The sequence below is a fragment of the Crocodylus porosus genome, unplaced genomic scaffold, assembly GCF_001723895.1.
Source record: "Crocodylus porosus isolate Cpor-Errol unplaced genomic scaffold, CroPor_comp1, whole genome shotgun sequence".
Classification (NCBI taxonomy): domain Eukaryota; kingdom Metazoa; phylum Chordata; order Crocodylia; family Crocodylidae; genus Crocodylus; species Crocodylus porosus.
In genome coordinates this window covers 147466595-147488983 of record NW_017728886.1, presented here as the reverse complement: position 1 = coordinate 147488983, position 22389 = coordinate 147466595, and the positions used below count along the sequence as shown (strand labels likewise).

Sequence of the window (22389 nt, the reverse complement as noted above, 5' to 3'; positions counted from 1 at the left end):
TTTCTTAGACACAGCATAAGAATGCTTGGGCATGCCACAAAATTACAGACTTGAAATCTTTCTAAGTGCTCCCAACTACCTTATCAAAGGGACATGAATGTGTTTCTAATATATCCCTTGCATGAGGTCATCACTTGAATAATCTGTGAGACTTAAATAGAGATAACAAAGTGTTGGGAGCACTAGATCTTGGCCTAAGAATAAGAATGTGTGGAAATCTGTCTTACAGGGTTTTCAAAATAACCAGTCCATTGGTAGCATCTGTCTTATTATAGAGCCGTCCTGTCATCTTCATTCACAAGAAAAATTTCAGTGACCCCACGTTAAGTTACAGCTATATCTGGCCCCCAAGGAGTTAAACTGCAGCCCACTGGGTGTCACTCCCCCCATTTTGGCATGGCAGGACTCAGTCTACTGTGGCCTGAAGCTTAGGGGGCATGTACCCTCCAGCCATTCAGAATACAGACAGCCCTGAATTACAGTATTGGACCAACTGAACCTATGTAGGCAGAAGCTTACTATATTTCCTTATTACTGTTTCTCCTCCTTCATCACTATTGTGAAACTTTGGAAGCTGTAAATCTGGGGGAAGGTGAGGTGTTTCAGGAAGAAAGAAAGAGAAAAATTCTTCAGGGTAGACTGATTTATTAAAAACTACAACTCTGCAGCTGTTAAACAGTTTAAGATACTAGAATAAATTCTGGAAATGTGGATTAGAGAGCAAAATACAGAGGATAAATTATATGGGTATTCAATCTGTCACATGGCTGTCACTCTAAAATGTATGTATTTGTTTGTATATGTAATGGATTAAGATTGCCCACTAATATATTAAATATAATGTTGTCTGACTAGTAAAGCTCATAGTTAAAGTCAGAAAAAGATTCTGTATGGAATGCACTATAGATTTCTAAGGCAAATGATGGTATATTGATATAACATGTAGCCAGTCGTTCTAAAGGCTAGAATACGAAGGTGCCTTAATGTATAGGTGTTTGGTAATGTGTCGTTTACTTTTCAGTTAAGGCAGCAGATCCATGTTACCCAAATACTACAGGACTTGCCACATATGTAGTTCTTTTCTGGGAGAGTTATGGCACCCTCTGAGGGTGGCATTCATAGGACTAAAATATAACAGGTCCCTTGTCACTGGTTTTATATCACACCAGTATAGCAGTTTCTTTCTACTACCCACCATTTTTTAAAATAAGCATTTGAAACCAAGGGGAGGAAACATGGTGGTTAGACCAGAAAAGAACCTGTTCTTGTGTTAAAATAAATGGAAGGCAAAGTGGAAGGGCGACATAAATCGCAGCTTAATCCATGCATTGTCTCTTTCATAACAATCAGCAATGAATTAAATACAAGTTCACCATGTCACGTTAAACATTCATTTTGAGAGCTGTCAGCAGCAGCGTTACCTTGCTAGTTGGAGGTTGCTGTCTTTGGTGTGGTCTGGTTTATATGAAACCTCTTTGCTGCCTGAACACACACAGCTTCTTTATAAACCATATAATAGCACTGATTACAAGAGCTAGGAGTAAGATTAAATAGTGATAGAAGTCTGTTCAGTTAGTTTGTGGGCAGCTTTTGATTGGTTTTCCGGGCAGATTTCAGGTTGCTTCCAATCACATAATAAAAAAAACCCAACTATTATCATTCGATGTGGGACCTACTGTTGTCCAGCACCTATTAGCATCAAACCAAGAGATGTCTCCTCTTTGGTTTGATTTTTTTTTTCCAACTTCAATTTTTCCTTCTACAGAAGAACAGTGGGGGCCAAAATGAGATCTGAGCCTCATTGTGCTAGGTCATACATGCCAAGATGGACATAAGTCTCACCTCAGACTTGGTGTTCCCTTCCGGCTTGTTGTATTTCAGTATTTGCTGACTTAGCAGTGATCTATTGCTCTTTTCTGTTTCCTCTAGGCTGACTGGCTTTGGGATACACCACTGTTTTGCAAAAAGCATGATGAGCCCTGAGGTGAAGATGCCGATCACCCATAATTTCTATGCGGACTACTATACCATGGCTGGGATTGCTTTGGCATCTTGTCTAGCCATGTGCCCAGTTGTTGGGTTTCTAGGGCGAAGAGGAGGACTGTTGCTGTTCATGATTCTAACAGCTCTGGCATCACTTCTACAGCTTGGCCTTCTCAACTGTAAGTGAAGACATCCAAGTGATTTGCAACTGGAGATCAGGGCAAGTTGTATTCCAGAGTGGCATGAGGTCTTGAACCTCTGGCTGGTCTCAGCTAACAGTTGGAGGGAGGGGAAAGGAAGGAATTTCATAAAGATCTACTGCAGTGCAAAGAAGCAGCAAATCATCTGTGCATGGAGAAGCCTGTTTCACATGTTCTGCATTCTTATTGCAGGCAAGAGAGAATGTAACTTGGTGTAGATTTCCTTACCTTATCTGCACTCTTTAAATTACAGTGACGCTCTATTGTCCTCTTCTCCCCTGTCCTCCATTGTTCAGGGTATTGTAGAACAGCCCATGAGACTAAGGGAATAATCACATGTTACAACCAGCACATGTTAACTTTCAGGAATGTTAGTTGATGTTAAAGCAGCATAAGTTGTAAGCATTTGTATGCTCTGACTTGCCCTTAGAGGGCTGGTGAAAAGGAGCGTGGCTAAGAGCTGCCAAGTTGACTCCTGTCTGTCTGGCTCACCTGCTCTGAATGGCCCAGATCAGGACCCAGACAGCCACACTGGGCCCATCAGCCTCCATCTGCCCAGGTTGGGTCCCCTCTGGCTCCCACCAGCCCAGATAAGGCCCATGTCACACCCTTTCCCAGCAAACCTCTACCCAGTGGATCATGCCTTCCACCCCAGATCGGCCCCCACTCATCCCAGATCCATGCTTACCTCCTACAGCGTCCTGCTTGCCTGTGCCTGCTGGAACTACCCTGGGGAACAGTCAAGGGAGGGGAACCCAAGTACCGCTGCTAGGCTCAGCCCAGAGAGCAGCAGCTGCAGCAATGGCTGTGGAGGCAGTAATTAGCAGGCAGGCAAGCAGCACAGTACCAGTGCAGGTAAATAGAGAGCATGGGGGTGAGTCCAGAATGGGGGGGTGACTTCTTACCTTGAAGTCTCCTCTGGCTACTCCCATTGTTGCTCTGGGGGAAGAAAGAGTATCCACCTGGGAATGGTTGGGAGCGATGCCTCCTGGGATACTGGAGAACTACTCCCACCTCTTCGGCCTATGAAAGAGTCTAATGTGACTGCGACACAAGCTGCCCGAGATGAGCTCAAGATAATCTGTGCTGGAAGAGGAGTCTCTCTGAGATGCTCAGAGTGCACTTAGTTTATGTTTTCCTGCTCTAATGTGTGGACACTTCTGTTTTAGGAGCCCTTAACACATGTTAAGGATGTAACATGTAACAGTATCCTTAGTCACCCACTTCAGGAAGATTTTAAAAACACTGTATTTCCATCTTGGCTGGCATGTCAGAACCGATTGTTTATAAAAAAAAAAAAAAAAAAAAAGGGGGGAGAGGGGAATCTGATGTTCATTTTCTTAAGAAAACCATGTTTTTTAAAAAAAAGAATAGATTCTTAAGAGAATCCATGGAAACTGCATCCAGGTTCCAATGAGCAGGATCCAACAGAGCTGTCCTTCAAAGAGGCTATAAAGAAAATAAGACAGGAAACAAACAAAAAAAGGATCCATCCCCTTTCTCAGGTGCTTTTGACATGCAACATTCTTGCTTAAGGAGTTGAAACTGATTGACAGAAACTCCGAGTTCCTCTCTGTTTCTTTGTGCTGAAAAGGCATTTACCATCTGTGGGGAACATTGTTCACCAAAGGTATATCATGGGAAGCTGGTTGGATTTTGGTAGCTTCTGGTTATATCGAGTTTTATTAAAAGAAAAAAATAGACAAATGGCCATTGACAAAAGAGTCAGGTTGAGTGGACTGCACTTGCTTCTGCGGTGGCTCCCAAAATAGGTATTACTCTGAGCAGTCCCATCAACGCAGGAGCTCTGTTTCCTCCTTCCTCCTCTTTGATAAACTTGTTGCTAGCCACTGGCAATTCACAGGTAGCAACACAGTTAAGAAACATAACTCTCAATAAATGTAGATTGTGTGGATGTATAACATGTGAGCCAGATCTTATTGTGCCTTAGTGTGATCCTGTTCCACCCTGTCCCAATCCGTGATACCCAGGTCGTACAAAAAATAAGACCAAGTCCTCCTCTTTGGTAGGGCTGTGTGAAGCTTCGATCCCTGATTCAATTCAGCCCGGTTCAGTGACCAAATCTTCAAATCTAATCAAGAGACCCTTTAATCTCTCCAAATCAATTTGGAGAGATTCCAAAAGATTTGGAGATTCAGACATAGAAACAGCTTTAAATGTTTTTTCTGCATACCTCAAGGTACCAGGCAGCTCGTCAACACTGCGATGCTAGGGTGGATGGAGCATCCTACAGGAGCCCAGGGGGCTCCCCAGCACACTGGGCAGCAGACCCAGAAGTGGGTCAGAAGTACTTCCAGTCCACTTCCAGGTTCACCGGGGAGTGTTCTGGGGAGTTCCCCCATGCCCCTCCACCTTGACAACTGGGGCCTCTTGGGCCAGGGAGGATATGGGGGGAGCCTCCAGTGCACTCACTGGCAGACCCAGTAGTGGACCAGAAGTACTTCCGGTCCGCTTCTGTGTTCATCGCCAAATGCACAGGGGGAGCCCCACGCTCCTGTGAAATACTCCATGTGCCCCAGCATCGTTCATGAGCTGTGTTGGTGCCTAGAAAAAACATTTAAAGCTGTGTCTGTGGCTGAATTGCTGATTCTCCAAATCAGCATTGAATCTTCAGATTCAGATTTGGTCAAATCAAATTAGGGACAGTGATCCAAATCAACAAATCCAATCACTGTTCCCGATTCGGGCCGAATCCAAATTGAATATGGCCCACTTCACACACCTCTACACTTTGGTGCAATTTTATGACTTAAGGATGATGGCATGTTATATATTTTCAGGGACTTCAGCAGGGTGGAATAGGATCCCATCTAAACAATAAGATTCTGTATAATAATGATGAACAAAAGATTTTTAAAGAAACCAGGGTAATTAGACTGGAATAACCCCAGACTATTTCTGCTGTCCTTCCATTCCCAACCTTGAAGATGGACGTAAAGAATGAATTAGAAGCTTTCTGCCCCGTTCTCATGGGCTCTTCCCTTCCCAACTGTTGAAAATAAACTAGAGTCAATGGGAGGCGCCTGATTCTGCAAAAAAAACTTGTTTCTAAAGTGCTGAATGAGTTAACTTTCTGTAGACGCCTCTCTCCCATAGGCAGTCAACCAGAGAGAATATATGTCATGAGAAAAAAGAAACTGAACATCCCCTGGCCTCGCTCCCAGACCAGACTATTAACCAGCATCTTTAACAGACTCAACAGAGGGAGAGTCTCCACCCCTTTTTCTGAAAGACCTTCTCAGCCTTGGAGCTGGCTCCTTCCCAGAGCTGAGGCAATAAGCAGGCAGTATGTCTGTTGCATACACATTGTATGGACCTCAGACTCCAACCAAGGCTGTCCATCTGGCACTTCTTCCAACACTAAATTCACTCATCTCCAAAGAGGTGACATATTTATCAGTGTCTTATACAGAACAAATGAGAATCAACCAATTTCTGAGAGAGAGCTAGCTAAGTCTTTTTTCCACCTTAAAAAAAAAACGAAGAGAGAGCTTTCCTCTGCAGATCCTCACAGATTGTTTCCTAAATGGAGCCAGGTGGCTTATTCTTTCAAAAAATCAAAAATGAGAGATAACTGTAGACATTGCTGTCATTTCAGCATATCTTGGCATCCTAGGCTTCTCAGACCTGTGCAGTTTGATAGGCAGCTTTTGGAAAAGAGGAGGAAAAGGCTTTGGAAGCAAGTTCGGCTCCTTCTGCTGCAGTGCCTCTGCCTCTTCCCCCTCCCTCTCTCCCACCTGCCATACCAATTTCCCTCTTTACAGGCAACTAGAGAATGGTTTGAAAAGAAAAGAGAAATGTTGTCTGGAGTCCATGAACTGCACCAAAGTTCTGTTAATCAGAGCTGCAAAGGAAAGGAGACAGAGGATGAGACAGGGGGCTAAAGTTTTTGTCAACAGCAAACCGAGTAAGGCTCCAAGGTCTCTCCTGGCTCATAATATTTTTAAGATTTCTGGTAATGCTCAAGTGCTGAGTTGTGCCAAACTCACATAACAATTGTTCTGCCTGTTATGTGGCATTACTTAGTGTTGCTTAGGAACTTGAGCCAATTGCAACTTGTGAATAATTTTACATGCTGTAAACTCACTTTGCGTTTTGGCAAGAAAGATGCGTCTTAGTAACACAGGGACGTGGATTCTAAAGGCTTTGCTTTTTACTAAAGCCCTTGTGGCCATTTCCTCAGGGTAACAATGAAGTTTGACTGCAGCTTCTTTTTCCCTTTCATTACCAACAGAGAAACCTTTGTTTAATCTCAGTGCTAATTCTGGGTCTCTTAAAGTGCTTTACCACTATGCATTTCTTATTATGGTCTTATTAGAATCCCATCCTCCAGTTGGGAATAGGACTGGAAATTGCATGCCATGTAAAACAAATTTTCAAAGAAGATTTCAATCTGACCAGGGCATTAAAAGTGAAGTGAGGAAGGAGGGAGGGCACTGTTTGGTTGGATTCTTTTCACTTTGAATAAATTGCATATTTAACTTCATATTCTCTCTCTCTCTTCCACCCTCCACCCCCCATTTTACTCCATCTTTTGTGGCCTTGGATCCAGTAATTGGAAAATATAGTCAACTTCCAGACTCAGGTACTGTTTACAAATAATGTCTATTTAGTGCATTAGAACTGTTTTTGTTTTCAGTGGGAGTATCTAAAAGGCCAGAGTAGCTGAGGAGAAAAGAACCTGGTTGCCATTTCATTGCTGGTCCTTATGGGGAAAGCTGCTGTTAAAATGCAATGTCTTGGGAATGGCTGTTCATTGTTATTGCTCCTGTTCAGAAGTCACCTTTGACTTTAACTCTGGTGTTCATGTTGGATTGAGAAGTGGAGTCCCAGGAAGGAGTTCTTGATATAGCGTAAAATTTTTAATTACGTCAGAGTCCCATTTTCCAAAGTAATTTAAGCAGTTAGAAGCTAAAGTCCTCCTGACTTTCAGTAGGCTCCTAAGTGCCCATGTCCCTTTTGCAAGTGAGACTTAGGCTCATAAGTCACTGTAACAGGTCACAAACCCACTGAGGCAGCTGTGACACCTCCTAGTGGAACTGCAGCTCCTGTCTGGCTGAGACTTTATGGCCTCTCCCTCTAGTTCACTTGCCTGCCATGTCTTGATCTTACTATTTAAGAGTGATTATGGGAGACTACCAACAGGCCTCAGAGTGAGCTTCAATCTGAATAGTTCCCTCCTGGCTTGACAAGGCACCTATAGCCTTAGGGCAAATTGCATGGCTCCTTTTCCTCCCCTACGCTATGCCCCAAGGCTCGCAGATGTTATCACAATGTTGTTCTCTCCTGTTGGAGCTTCACCCTTCTCGGCCTCTGCCCCTTTCCCCTCACTAGGCCTTTTTTTTTTAAAGCCTAGGCCCACAGCATTGGACCTGGCTTTGAGGCATTAGCATCCATCTACCTCCTTCAGTTGCCATGGCCCTGGCCTCTGTCTACCAGGCCCTTGACCCACTATAGCTGCGTTCCTCTGGCACCAGGCCCATAGCCCCTATTTTGCCATGCCCCTCTCAGGCACCAGGCTTCTGGCCTCTAACTTGCTGTGCCCCTCAGGCACTGTGCCTCTGGCCCCTGTCTCACTGTGCACCTGGCTCCCATTTGCTCTGGAGTTGTGCGCTGCCCCTTTCACTGGGATCAACGATAGCTCAGGCCTTGAACGGGCCCTTGACAGAGCTCAAGGCAGTCACGTGCCTCACAGGCACTAATGGGACCTCCAAAACCATCCCTTACAGTCCCAGCCCAAACCACCAGTATAAACAGTCACAAAACTATAAGCCCCCAGGCTATAACAGAAATTCCACAACAGCTGAAACAGCTCTCCTCTGCCCCTTTTAAGAGGGCACACTTTCTTTATCTCCTCATGGGCATATCTTTCCACCTGGGGCTATTCCTTAGCCTGTATACTCAACCCTCGTGGGCTCTCAGCCCCCCTAGTGGGCACCTCAAACCTCTGGAATTAAGAAAACCAAAGCCACTTGTCTGTAAAAGCCCACTCTTTCTCAACCCAGGGTACTTGCCTTAATTCCCTGGTCTGCAGAGATACTTGATATAAACCAAGCCAAGAGCTCCTCCGTGCACAGTGGCTGGGGAGAGACTACCTGACTGCTAACTGCCAGCAGTCTCTCAGGCTGTTTGTTCCCTTAAAGAAGCAGGCACATCCCAGTGTCCTGTTACAGTCACTTAGGGATGTCTGTACATGTGCTATGGGGTGGAGTGGGGGCATTTCAATTGAGCAGCTCTGAGAGATGGCTATGCACCCACAGTGTCACATATTCAGTATCCCCACACTTCAAAATAGTGGCAGGAGACACTGAATATACATGATGCAGAGGCTGCTGGAGCATGCTAATTAGCGGACTTGTAGCAGACTTGATTAATTGAGTCTGGTCCAACACATGCTAATTAGCACACATTGGAGCAGAAGTCTGCCATGCATATAGTGCCCTTTGGCTGTAAACAGGCATCTTATTTCTTTTGGAAGAGAGAATTTCTGGACTGAGATCCTACAGATCTTTAAGTTATGCAAGTTAAATGAGGCTCCTTTAAGTTAATTGCCAGTCATTCTAGAGACAAGCTGATCACTCAGGCTCTATGTTCTCGCTTATCCCTGCTGGCAGAGGTGCAGCAATACAGCTTGGGAGAGCTGTGTGTGTAAATGGCTGCCACTCCTGTATTGATCTGGGTCAAAACCCAGGACAGTCAGACCTGTCTCAAACGAGGCGTCTGTTTACAGCCTGAAGGCCAGATCCCATTCAAACTAGGCACCTAGGTGTGATCTTACTCCTTGATATCCAGTTATTCCTATGTTCAGATGAGGTAATTGTGGAGGAAGGTGGATCATTAGCATGGTAGCTGGACATCTCTGAGCCTAATCTATGGGAACATAGGGAATTTTTTGTAGTCTTTCATGGAGTCAGAAACATCTTGTTTTCTTCTTGTTCTGTTACAGCATGTTTAAATGTCTAGGCCACAGAGCTGTGCCTGGTTTTAGACAACTGTTGAATTCTGTCTGGCTCCAGTTGGCTGCCAAGTTTGGGTGGGAAGTGCCTAGTGCCAAAAAGGCTGTTTGGGGATGTTTCATGAGTTTTGCTTTTGTAGTGTCTGGTAATAAATAATTTGGAGATTGTCTGCTTGCTGCCGTTTTTGGCAGGGTATTGTGATTTTTCATAAATTTGTTTTGGGTAGTTGGCCTGAGTTTATAAATGTTGCTTTCAATAAATGTGCCTTAAACTTATAACTAAGACAGTAAGTGAGGAATACTGATATGTTTTCTTCTTCCTTCTTGGTGATATCTTACTGGTTGCACTGATCTCAATTTCTTTGTGTATGGGTCTAACAGGTATGAGTGACAGTGTCAAAGAGAAATTCTCTACCGCATTTTCCATTGTGGGTATGTTTTCATCACATGCAGTTGGAAGTCTCAGTGTATTCTTCTGTGCTGAAATCACACCAACAGTAATAAGGTAAGTCCTCAAAACCTTCCATATGCGGGGTGGGGAACCAGTTCTGAATTCATTCGTTTTAGTAATAATTTATTGTGTAATGCTTTTATGTAGGGAGTAAAATCTCCAATACCTTGAGACTGAGCAGGCGACTCTGGAATGCTCTGTAGTTGGAGTATCCTTTGGGGAGCTGCCATGCCTATAAGTCTAGATTTATTTAAATATGTTTACTTCCATCTTTGTTGTAGTCAAAGGTTCAGCAATGAGGCAAGGATTTTTGTGGGTAGTATCTTTTATTGGTTGGAATACACTTAGACAAGCATGTGTCTAAGTGCCCTTCTTCAAATCTCTTGGAGAGATGCTGTTGATGTTTGTCAACAGGAATATTTGTAAGAGAAGAAGGATCACAGTAAACATGCCATTGCAATACAGTTTGCTCTCTGGACCTTCTACTATGTTGTATCTTTGCAGGCCACAAAATGACTTGCTCACTCTAAAAATCAAGCATGAGCTTGGGGGCTTTGCTGAATCAGGGGCTATAATTAAACCAAGTCGTTGCTTCCGTATCTCCATCCCTAGATCTGGTATAAGTAGTAAACATGTGCATGTCTCAAGTCACAGTGAGAGAAAAAGATTCACATCTGGCCCTTTTGTGGGTGGGTAATGTAGGGTTTGAGACTGCTGTTCAAACTCAGCTTTAGGTTGCTGTGGAAAGTGAGGTTGGTTTTGGATATCTAATGAGTTCTGTCTGCCACATTTGAATGAGAAGTGTCTAGTGCCAAAAAAGACTGTTTGGGAAAGTTTTTGTTAGTGCTATTAGTAGTAACAGAGACAATTTCAGTAGAACCATGCTTTTCAAAGGTGTAGGGAGAGTCTCCGTCTTCTGGGCTCCCTGACAAAGGTGGAGGTGTCCCACCTTTAAAAGGCATTGATGACTTGAAGCCCTCTAGTAGCCTGCCATCTCCTTTTCTCCAAGCACTGATGCATCTGAAAGGAGACTAAGTATTGCTAGAAATATGGGCTCTGATGTTTTGGCCAATAGTGAAGATTGGCTAGGCCATGTTCCCTCCAGAGAGTTTGCCAAGAATATATTCACAGTATTGGTCCTTGTTCCATTTTATGCTTATATTCATTGTGCTTATAGCAGCGTAATGTGACCGTATACAGCCTGTGCTTGCACAATCTGGATAACATGTTCAGTGGTGCCCAAGCAGTTTAACAGCCTCGCTCCCGAATGCCATCAAAATGAATTTGGGCTCTTTAAAGAGGGGGAAAAAAGGACAGTGAGGGGTGGGCAGTAGATATGTTTTTTTCTAAAAATGGCTTTGTATATTTATAAGGTTATACAGCAAAACACTGTGCAAGAGAGGTCAAAGCTATTGTTTTGATCCAGTGCATTATACATGTGCATGTGTGTACACGCACACACACGACTGTTTGGCTTAATGAGCTTATTTTACATCCTTTGCCAGGGGGAGGTATCAGTGATGGTGAAGAGGGTTTAATTTGAATCACATGAGTCGGGGGGAAGGAGCATGTGTGCACGCTCCTCTGATTTTCATGATTTTATCATGTTTTCCTTTTTTAATTTTCTCTTCTGCCTTTATATGAATGAACCACCCAGAGAGAGGCCTAATCAGCTGATCAGGTACACAGAAAGAACTGCTAGCTGACAGATGTATGGAGTGACCTGAATCATGTCTTTTTCATTTGATTTCTCTAAGGAAAAACAATGTGGCCTAGTCATGGCTAATAGAGTACCAGACTGAGGCCAGGGAGGCCTGGGTTCTAATCCCCTTGTCTCTGCCACTAGTCTGCCAAGTGACTTCAGACAAAGTATTTCAGCTGGTTCTGCCTCAGCATCCCTGTCTATAGAATGGGGAGCATGGAGCTTAGTAAAGAGCTTTGAGATTTCTGGAGGTAGACAAGTTCCAGCTCCATGAGCCAAGGACTTCCTTAAAAAGGTCCTTTCACAGATTGAACTAAAGCACTAAATGAAGTTGGTAATCTTCTTCTAATGGGCTTGATGCCAAAAGTCATTGTGGTTTATGCTGATCTAACCAAATCAGCCAAGGAGTTCAGAAAAAAGGGTTGACTGGGGAAACTACGCTGTTCTTTTTCCTGTTCCTCCCACTCAGTTGGAGAAAAAAATCTGTTGTGGAGTAGCAGCAGCTATGGACTAGGTAACAGTCTCTCTAGTTCTTGATGGTTTGTGCCTAGCTTTTCCCATCCTCCATGTTTGACAGTAGCACTGACAGAAGTTTTGAGCCCCCTCGCTACAGAAAGGATGTGGAGAAGCTGGAGAGAGTCTAGCAGAGGGCAACAAAAATAGTTAAGGGGCTAGGTATATGACTTGTGAGGAGAGGCTGAGGGACCTGGGCTTATTTAGTCTAGAAAAGAGAAGACTGAGTGGGGTTTGATAGCAGACTTCAACTACCTGAAGTGGGGTTCAAAAGAAGATGGAGTTGGACTGTTCTCAGTGGTGACAGATGATAGAACAAGGAGCAGTGGAGGTTTAAGTTGGATATTAGGGGAAAAAGTATCTCACTAGGAGAGTGGTGAAGCACTGGAACAGGTTACCTAGAGAGGTAATGTAATCTCCATCCTTGGAGGACTTTAAGGCCTGGTTTTGCAAAGCCTTAGCTGGAATGACCTAGTTAGGGATGGTCCTTCTTTGGGGCAGGGGGTTGGACGAGATGACCTCCTGCGGTTGCTTCCAATCGTAACTTTCTATGATTCTATGGCTGCTTGCAGACATGAAGAAGAAAAAAAACACAAGCAAAGCTGCACTTACTTTAAACTCTGTGCACACCAGCGCATGCCCAGAAGAGGCAGCACATTAGTTCAGCCCAACTCTTCAGGGTCCATATAGATCAGGCGTTAAGTGAGCTTTTTTGTTGCTTTTATGTAATAGCTGATTGAATCAGCTTTAGATAAAGTGCTGAAAACCCCTGCTGAAGTGCCCAATCCATACAGATGCTGCAGAGGCATTTCAAACTAACATGCTACTGCTTCTGGTAACATGTTTGTTGTTTTCTTTTTTCCACACCTGCAGGCAGCCTATGATTTTATGATTCTATGATTCTGAGTTGGTAGAATGAGAGTGAGGGCTTTCTCTGTCCTGGGGATCCTTGTCCAGTCCCCTTTTTGAATCTGCCTAAACTGTCAGCTTCTGCAATGTCTTGTAGCAGTGATTTCTAAACATTACAGAGGAATTGCAAACTCACCTTCTTGTTGTTGGTTTTGCTCCAGCAAAGAATTTTAGGGAGAATTTTTTGGTCTTGTTTTAAAATGATTTTAAAAAAAGCCTGTTTAGATTTGAAATTCCAGTATACCAGGAGAAAATCTCAAATAATATTAGGGAACCATTTTAAAGACAGAAAATTTTGGAACAGGGTCTTTTCAGGGTTTGATCCTTTCCAATTTCAGGGTTTGCTCTGCCAGTTGTGTGAATTATTGCATTTACTTTTCTGTAATTCGTTCACTGAATGAAGGTGAGCAGAGCCTGCTCCCTTGTGGTAACGTAGGGAATAGCAGAGGTCATGATAATGGCCACTTTTATAAGGTCTAATTCAGTGACTCTCAGCCAGGGTGCAAGGCCACCATTGAATGCCCTGAGATCCTTTCAAAGGTGTTATGGGGCTCCACACAATCTTAGCCTTGTGCTAGGCTTAGAAACAGGGTTCAAATTCACAGGGTAAACCCAGAGCTTTCAAATGAGAAATCCGTAGTTATAGTCTCACTGATTTTTTTTCTTTTTGTTTTTAACAGAACAAAGCAGGCAAAAAAAATGGTGAAAACTAAGAACTGGCATTTTCCAAGGACTGCCTCAAGTCCAACCAGAGGTGCCTCAAGTCTAAAAAGGTTGAGAGCCACCGATCTAATTATTAATGCTCTAATATTATAAAAGCCTACGTCTGTCTGTCTGGCCGTAACGCTTTATTCGCACTCTGATTGGCTGTCTCAGCAGCCAGTCAGAGTGCCCTACACACAGGGATAGACAGTCGAGCACTGCTATGACAGTGGGGACTGAGGCCAGAGGGGAGGGGAGCTCCACCCTCCCCTCCCCACCCCCCGTTCCTTCGAGGCAGAAGGGGACAACCGGGACTGGAGCACCACCATAACGGAGGTGATGGAGTGTGGGAGGCAGGCTAGCAGCGTTGGCCTCATCCCCGCTCGGTCTGCTTCTTGGAGCCAGGGGCTGCTCCCCCTCAACAACAGCTGGCAGGAAGGGGAGGGAAAGGAGCCAGCAGGGTGGGGGGGGTACAGCCCAAAGCAGAAGGGGGGAGAGAGGGAACAGCCCTGGACCCAGCCCTGGCCCGAGGTGGGGGAGGGAAGGGATGCAGGCCTTTGTGCCCATCCATCTACTCCCTCCCTCCCCCCCGCGGTCATTCTTGATGGGCAGTTGGCTAGTATATAATATAAATGTCTGGAAATTTTAAGGTAGTTTATAAGCACAAATTAGAATTAGAAGACAGAGAAATGGAAAGAGACCATTTGTCTTTCTTCTGTCCATTTCAGACTCTTGACCTACAAGACTATACATCTGTTGTTGTTCCATATATTTTAATAAATCCAAATAAAAAGCTATAACCATAAATCTTAGAAAAATAGTTTAATGAGGAAGAATAATATCTAGGAACCTAGCACCACTAAAAACTTCTGAATCCAGCCTACTGTTATATAAAATGTGACCTACAAAAGTCTGGTTCACTTAAAAGCCAGATTGTTTTGGGGTTTGGTTTTTGGGTTTTTGCTGCACCTGTCCAGTTCTTTCCTACTTGTCAGGAAGGAAAACATTCACTCCTAATGTAAAATTAGCCATCATTTTATATGACTAATTACCCCTCTAGTCAGTAGATTGATAGTATACTAGTATACTATATTCAGGCATCAATAGTTCTCCTTATTATCTATCCCAGAAATAATATTACAACTCACCATGTTCACCCACATTGAGGAAATGTGGTTCTTTCTTTTGATCTAGAGTTTCCTGATGCATACTGAATGTAAAATTGAGCCATCTGCCTTCTGCCTCAGTTTTCTTTTCAGTACATATGTCCTAATTTGAAATGCTTTTAAAATTCAGTTCAGCTGTTTTCCTCCCCCCCATCCCTCCCCCCAGTCTTTGATGTACAACATCAAAAAGACTTTTCCACCATGCCTTGCAGCCTGTGTAGGCATGCCCTTCCTCCTGCTTTGGTAGTATTCTATGTACACATTTTTACTGAGGTCAGTGATGATTACTCTAGGGGTAAAGCAGTGAAGAACCAGATTTTTGCACCTACTTGGGGCATGAGCCTACCAATTGTTGCGTGTTTGATGGTCCTGCAATTTACTCATGAACAGATGAATAAAAATTACTTGAGCATTGAGAAATTAAGTTAGCAAATTATTAGCCTTGGCTGGGCTTGAATTTTTCAGGGGAAAACTGTGAAGCTTAATGCCAGGGCCCAGAATATCCACTGCCATCACAAAACCCAGAGGCCTGCAAGAAAAGACTAAGCTTTCTTCTGTAAAGCTCAGAGGAGCAACTTTATACCAAAAACTGTTCCCTTGGAAGCTAGAAAATTAAGTATTGCCCTGAATAGTTGTTTTGCTCTTTTCTGTGGTCTGAGCAGCATAATTCTGACAGCCTTCAATTCCTGAACTTTAGCAGCCCAGCTGTAAATGCATGAAGGCTGAAAAGATCAGGAGTTTGGGGATTAGCTTTAAATGAGATTGACAGTGGCTAGCAGCTTGGGGATTAATAATGCTGTAATATATAACATAATATCAGTCAATCAATTAAACACATAACTATCTAGCACATGCTATCTTACAGCCTGCAAACATAGAGGTGGAAAGACAGGGACCAAAAGATAATAGTGATGGGAACGAGGACAGGTGCACGTGCTCCCATGTGCACATGATCCTTGAGTCTCAATCCTGTCCTGGGTAAGTAGGGCTCTCTACTAAAATGATCCATCTCAGATTCTGATATTGGAGCTGCCAAGTGAAGGTGACTGGAACCTTTCCCTGCTGCCTCCCCTTCAGTTGCAGAGCCTGGTGGGGATTAGATCTGGGTGTGTAGGGGCAGCAAGTCTGCAGGGACCCCAGGAGCAGGCAGGGAGGGGAACCCCACCACCAGCACCTCCATCAATCTCAGTCTGATCAGGTTGGCAGGGCAGTGGTCTGGGGGTGGTAAGCCCAATTGTGGTAGCAGAGGAGTAATCTGGGAATGGAGGGAGCAATTTGGGGGTTAGAGGAGAAAGCATTCTGGCAGGTCCCTCACCCTTCCTCATGCCTATTTCTCCCTGCCCCCCTCACCCCTTTTCCCTCCCTCCCCACTCAATCCATCTCCACCCACCTGTTGCCCAGCTTGTCCCAGGGCCTTAGAGTCCTGGATAATAGCTAGTTCACCTGAGAGCAGTGTCTTCTGGGATACTGGAGGACTGTGAATTGGTGGTTCTATCTCAGATGACTACCCAGAGGTTAATTTAAGCTGAGCTAGGTAGCACAGCTCAAAGATAATCCTTACTTGAAGTGGTGTAACTTGAGTAGCCTAGAGGACACTTAGCACTTCATTAATGAGCCTTAATGTGTGATCCTTCAAGTTTTAAGTGCTCTTAGCATGGTCTGATTGTAATGTGTAATCTCACCCATTTAATGTACAGCCCTTGCTTGCTCTTTCAATTCCTGGGCACTTGAGGATTCCCAGTAAGTCTGGAGAGCTCTTTTGTTAACTGGAGAGAGAGGCAGATATAGATTTTTCCTTTTCTGCTTCTTCCATAAATATAAGGATGGAACAGAGAACTCTTCTTCCATTTCCACTGGTGCTAAACTGTTCTGGCTATTTTTGAGGAGAATAAACTGGGCGTTGCAGAATCTTGGAGCCCAAGAGAATCTCCTACTTGGCCTCTGTCCCAGTTCGGTTAATAAGGGGAAGGGATGAGGAAGGGACCAGGCTTATGTGCTCTAAAACTTTGAGGAAAAACCATTCTCTTTGAGAACTCTCTGCATGGACCCACTCAAAGCCTTGGTTTGAGCAAAGGTCTTACTATGCACCAGCCCAAAGGAGCATAGAGAAGACCATGAGCAGCCCCTGTAAGTTCTCTTCTCTTTCAAGTCCATAGCATCAGCAGGTATCACTCGCACAACATTCTTGTTACCATTATGAGGCATATACCTTATCATTTGAAAATGGGGCCACCAGATTTTTTTTTTTTCCAGCCTGGTTGCCTGTGCTCTCTGAGACCGAAGCAATTCAGGGTATATGAACTGCTGTGGTTTGAGCTGATAAAACTTATGCAGGCTGGTGTTTCTTCCCTGCTGTTCTGACTCTGATGCTGTTTAACATTTTGATTAAAGTTGTGGAGGCAATAGAGAACTTCTTAATTATATTTGCAGATGTTCTAAAATGGCGGGGGGGGGGGGCAGGGAGCTTGTATCCTTTAGAGAATAGGGATAGAATTCAAAACAATCCTGATAAACTGGACAGCTGGCACTAGACAACAGGATGAAATTCAGCAAAGATAAATGCAAGTTAGTATGTCTAGGAAAGAAAAACCAAATGCATAGATACAAAATTTCCATTGCTTAGACTGTGGCATTGCTGAGACCATTGATTAGACAGTGGCATTGCTGAGAAGAGTCTGGGACTTGTGGTGGAACACAGACTCAACAAGAACAAGCAACATGAAGCAGTTACAAAAAAAAAAAAAAAAGTATATGAATGCACTTTTGGACTGTTTAACAGAAATATTATATGTAAGACGAGACCTGGGGAAGTGATGGTGCCGCACTACTCAACCTTGATTGGCCTCAGCTAAAGTACTGTGTGCAGTTCTGGGCACCATGTTTTAAGAAGGGTATAGAGAAATTGCAGAGATTCGAAGGCAAATGCTGAAGACAATAAAGGTGTTGGAAAGCAAGATGCGTAAGGAAAAGTTGAGGGAATGTATGTTTAGCCTGGAAAAAAGGATATTAAAGGGGACATAAGTAGCAGTTTTCAAATGCCTTAAAGCAGGGGTGTCCAACCTTTTTGAATGTGGGGCTGGATCACAAACTGTTTATCACCCAGTGGGCCCGTGAGCCATAGTCAAAGACCTCACAGGAAGTGGTATCACATCAGGAAGTGATGTCATGTGACCTTTGACACCAATGAAGTTGCAGGAAGTGACAGTGAAATGGGCCTGGAAATGTGGTTTAAAATCCAAAATAAAAACAAAATAAAAGCAACAATGAAAATAATACCAAACACTAAACTAAAATAAACACTGTTGCATAATGAAAGAAGCATAATGCAAATCGACAGATCAAATGTGGAAAAGATATCAGCCAGAATGGAAACTAATCAAAGGTGGAGGGATGCCTTGGCAGGAGACACCTGCGCGGCGCTTTGCACCCTCTGCCGCTCACTGCCTTGCAAGGGGGAGGGGGGAGGGAGCGGGGGGCTCCTCAGCACATCCCAGAGGCTGCGAAAGAGACTTGTGGCTGAGCTGGGCATGGCCACAGCTGCAGCCGGGCACGGAGTGGGGCAGGGAGAGCTGCTGCCACGCACGGGAGCCCCAGTCCGGGCTCCTCCTTGTCCTCCTGGCCACAGCCTCCCTGGGATGTGTGGGAAAAGTGCTCTCCACTCCGCCGCTGCCCTCCTTGCTGCCCCGGTGGCCGTGTGTGCCCACACGACCTCCTGTCCCCATCAGCACATGAGAAGCAGCCCCCTTAGGAATCGGGGCCTTGCGTGCATGCGGGCAGGCAGCCGGGCCCGGAGAGCTGCAGCGCCCGGGGGGAGACTGGCCAGGGGAGCAGGCGCTGCCTTGCTGTGGGGCAGAGCAGGACAGCGGGGCTGGCTAGAAGCAGGCGGATGGGGAGGCAGGCATGGACTGGCAGTGCCAGCAGCTGCTGCTTGGCTTCCCGTGCGGGGCCGCTCTGGCAGTGTGGGCATGGGCACAGGCTCCCAGACGAGCATCCTCTCCAACCAGCAACTGGCATGTCCCGGGCCCACAAGCGGAGCCGCTCCTCCACCACCCGGTGGCAAAGTTCTTACATGAAGGCTCCGTCCCGCGCCTGTCCCGCGCCTGCAGCACCGGCTGCGGCTGCCCGGGCAGGTATCGGCTGCTCAGCAGCTGCAGCTAGCGCAGTCCCGAGCCAGGGAGAGGTCCAGCCCCGCAAGGGACCCAGCCAGGCCACGCCTCACTGACACAGTGCGTGTAGGAAAGTTGTCCCTTCCCCAGCCCTTCAGCAGCCATTAGGAAGCTGCTGAGGGGCTGGGGAAGGGACAAGGGGTTTCCTGTCGCAGCACCACAGGCCACAGAAAATGCCTTGGTGGGCTGCATGTTGGACAAGCCTGCCTTAAAGGCTGCTGTAAGGAAGAGGGGGAAACATTGTTCTCCCTTGCTGCACAGGACAGGATGCAAGCAGTGGGTTTAGATTATGTTAGCAAAAGCTTCTTTACTGATACAGCGGTAGGATAGTGGAACAAGCTTCCTGGGAAGAATCATGGCATCTCCCTGAGTGGAGATTTTCAATAGATTGCACTGGCACCTCTCTGGGAAAGTATAGGAATAACAAACTTGGCATCTGTGCAGGGGGTTGGACTAAATGACTTTTGAAGTGGCTTCTAGCTCTGGAACTGTATGAAAGCAAGCGCGTCTAATTAAAATAGTTTACACCCACCTGACCAGCTTGGTGCAAGGTTGCATTTGGTCATGTTGGTGGGGAAGGCTTGAAAGTTTCCACAAAAGCATGTTTAAAATCCATGCCTGCTGCAGTAGGTAGGTTTCTCTGTATGAAGAGCTGGTGCTTAGCCTATGTGTCTTTGCAGGGGAGGTGGGCTTGGCCTCATCCTGGCCAGCGCAGGCTTTGGTATGCTGACTGCACCAATCATGGAGCTTCATAACCAGAAAGGCTACTTCCTGCACCATGTGATCTTTGCCTGCTGTACGCTCATTTGCATCATCTGCATTCTCCTCTTGCCTGAGAGCAAGAACCAGAACCTGCCAGAGAACATCCCAGACGGGGAACATTACACCAGGCAACCTCTTCTGCCACACAAGAAGGGGGAGCAGCCCTTGCTCCTGACAAACTCTGAACTCAAGGATTACTCTGGTCTCCATGACTCGGCCGCCGTGAGTGATGGGATGTCCGAGAATGCCACCGCCAACGGGATGAAGTCTATGTAACTGGGTGGCGGGGTTGGGGTTCTTTTCTTTTCTTTTTTTCTCTTTCTTTCCTTTTTTTTGTTTGCTCATTGGGCAGGAGAAGGAGTTCTCTGGGGTGGGGCTGCTTTTGCCCTGGTTTACAGACCAGTGACGGAAGGAACATGAGGAAATTCAACACTAGCGCTGACGCCACTTATTATAGGAATCTTCATCTGATGTTCCGATTTGCTTCTGAAAAGGATATGGGAGGAAAAAAACCTCATCTGAGATGCGAACTGGCTGGAGATAGCCCTTCAAAACTTCTTTTTTCCCCTGCCACTGTGTATATTTATTTTGATTATTTTTAAGAAGCACTTTATTTTCTTTTCCTCTCATTGATCACAGAAATGAAGCCATCTAATTTAAGAGGTGTAGCCATTCCAAGAAAGCAACTGTGGGTTTTCTTAGAATTTTTTTTTTTGCTTTGTTAAAAGGAAGCAGTATCTCTGCTGCAAAGTTGAATTCACTACAGCTTGGGTTCTTTCCACATTATTTCTGCCTTTCTGGAAAGTCAGAACCTGCACACCTTGCCTGCTGCGTGGTTTGGACAAAGAGAACAAAACAATCTGCTGTGACGCAGAGCCTGACTACGTTTAGGCAGCATAAATTTGGTTTTTGATAGTGAGCCCCTATGTACTGAGGTTACTTTCCAAATTAAAGTGGTGGAGTCCATTTTTTTATTGACATAGAAGCAGTCAGGAATATACTGCCCCAAGAAGCCTAATATTTTTTCAATCGGCATCAGCCGTATACATTTTAAATATCCCATTCAGCTCTTTTAGGAAATTCCTGCAAGTGTTTAACAGCAACAGTAATAATAATAGAAACAACTCAAATGAATTGAGCAACAGCAATTAAATTGGTTTTACCATGTATGGTTTTAACTAACAGGAGGTTCAAAATCTGTAACTCTGTGTTCCAGAAGAATATTTTAGGTCAAAGGAGACAAAAATGTAGGAACATTGGCTATAATCTGTATGCTTGCTCCACAAGCAAGTTAAACTGAAATTTCCACTACTGCGAGATTGGTGTCATTGCATGTCCTAATTGTTTAAAGCCTATTTTTTAATTTAAATGGCTTAATATTTATAAACATCTTTAAGAAAGGAATGAATCAACAGATCATTTGAATAAATATTGAAGATGAAAAAGGAAAGGTCTGTTTAAAGCATTGCTTGTGTAAGAAGGACAAGATTGTTCTCCCTTGGAAGGGATCATTTTTAATGCTACCTAACCACAACTGGATTGTGATTAATATATATTTTGCTCTCTCATTTGCTGTTTTCAACCCAAGAAGCTACAGCAAATGGTCACCTTATTCCTATCCAAAAAAAAAAATGCAAAAAACAAACCAAACCAAAAACCACATATTCTTGTAGGATCTCCCTTGCGGGGGAAAAGTGAAATCCTATAGGATAACTCATTTGATCAATCAAAACAGTTCTGTTCTATGCACAGTAACATGAGAAACAAATCTTTCCTTTGTTGTACAGCTGGCTACTTGGTAATAATAGCCAGATGACCTCTCCCTCTCCAGCCCCCAAACTAGCAATAGATTTGTTTTTGCCATCAAGTTTCAGTTCTTGTGTGAATGTCCTATCAATGTAGTTAATCTAGTTTCTGAACTAAGAGCGTTACTGCATCCTAGATAACATCCCCCTCCCTTTTCCACTCAGACCATGCATTTGTGATTTGCTCAGTGGTACAGCCATTTCAGTGAACAGAGCAACAGGATGTCTGATGTTGTATTGAGCGTCCATATGAATGCCACTTTGTTTGATGTACATCTTACATTTGTGAGCATGGAAAAGGCTCATCTACCCTTTCCTCCTCTCCCTTCCCCCTTCTGTGCTCTAGAGATTTGTCTGTAAACTACTGTACCTACAACTTGTGTCCTCTGTTTGGCTGCCTTTGTCCTCTTACAACCCACAGTGAATTAGATCTATTGCGTTGTAGGCAACGTAGTAAGTAGCACTACTTTACATGCTGATGGGCATCGAGGATGGGTAGACCTGTCAAAGTGACAGAAATGGTTGTGGCTGGAAAAACAATGTTGTCCTAAAGCTGCTAATTTTTGTATGGAGGATGTGGGCATTTGGGTTCTTCTTCTTTAATGCGGTAAGAAACACTGGACCAGTTATGGGAATTTTTCCTTAAGTTACACTACTGTTTTCACAAGACTTGCTGTGACAGTGAGAGCCCAATTTTTGACTGCACCCCTAGTTACCACGTGGCTTGAAGACGGCCACCTCTCCTATTTTTTTCTGTTTGTTTTGACTCCATGTTCAGTCTGCATTCACCTTGAAACTAAGGCCTTTCAATTCGTGCAGTATTCATGTGCCAAACTTGTGTGATACCGTTTGCCTTTTATATGACACTTGTTACAAGTCACAAATCAGGAAAGGTGAGTTTATAACAAAATCGGGGAAGTAAAACAAATAAGAATAGAATTGGGGACCTTGAAATGACAGCTCAATAGCAAGAGCAGGGGCTAGTGGAAGAGTGGGCAAGCACACGGGCTCAGAGCTGTTACACAGCACCTGGCAATCCATATGCCATGGATCG

General features: G+C 44.5%; 1 protein-coding gene across 2 annotated transcripts in view; it reads left to right on the top strand.

The window, feature by feature from the left end:
* Positions 1-21176, top strand: part of SLC22A23 (solute carrier family 22 member 23) — a 183735-nt gene extending 162559 nt beyond the window's left edge. For both annotated transcript variants that reach the window (XM_019542696.1, XM_019542691.1), the window contains 4 exons: positions 1930-2162; positions 6757-6789; positions 9541-9664; positions 19449-21176. In XM_019542696.1, coding sequence (XP_019398241.1) covers positions 1930-2162; positions 6757-6789; positions 9541-9664; positions 19449-19806 — 748 coding nt within the window. In that variant the 3' untranslated portion in view covers positions 19807-21176. The remainder of the gene's footprint in view (positions 1-1929; positions 2163-6756; positions 6790-9540; positions 9665-19448) is intronic.
* Positions 21177-22389: the final 1213 nt, after the last annotated feature.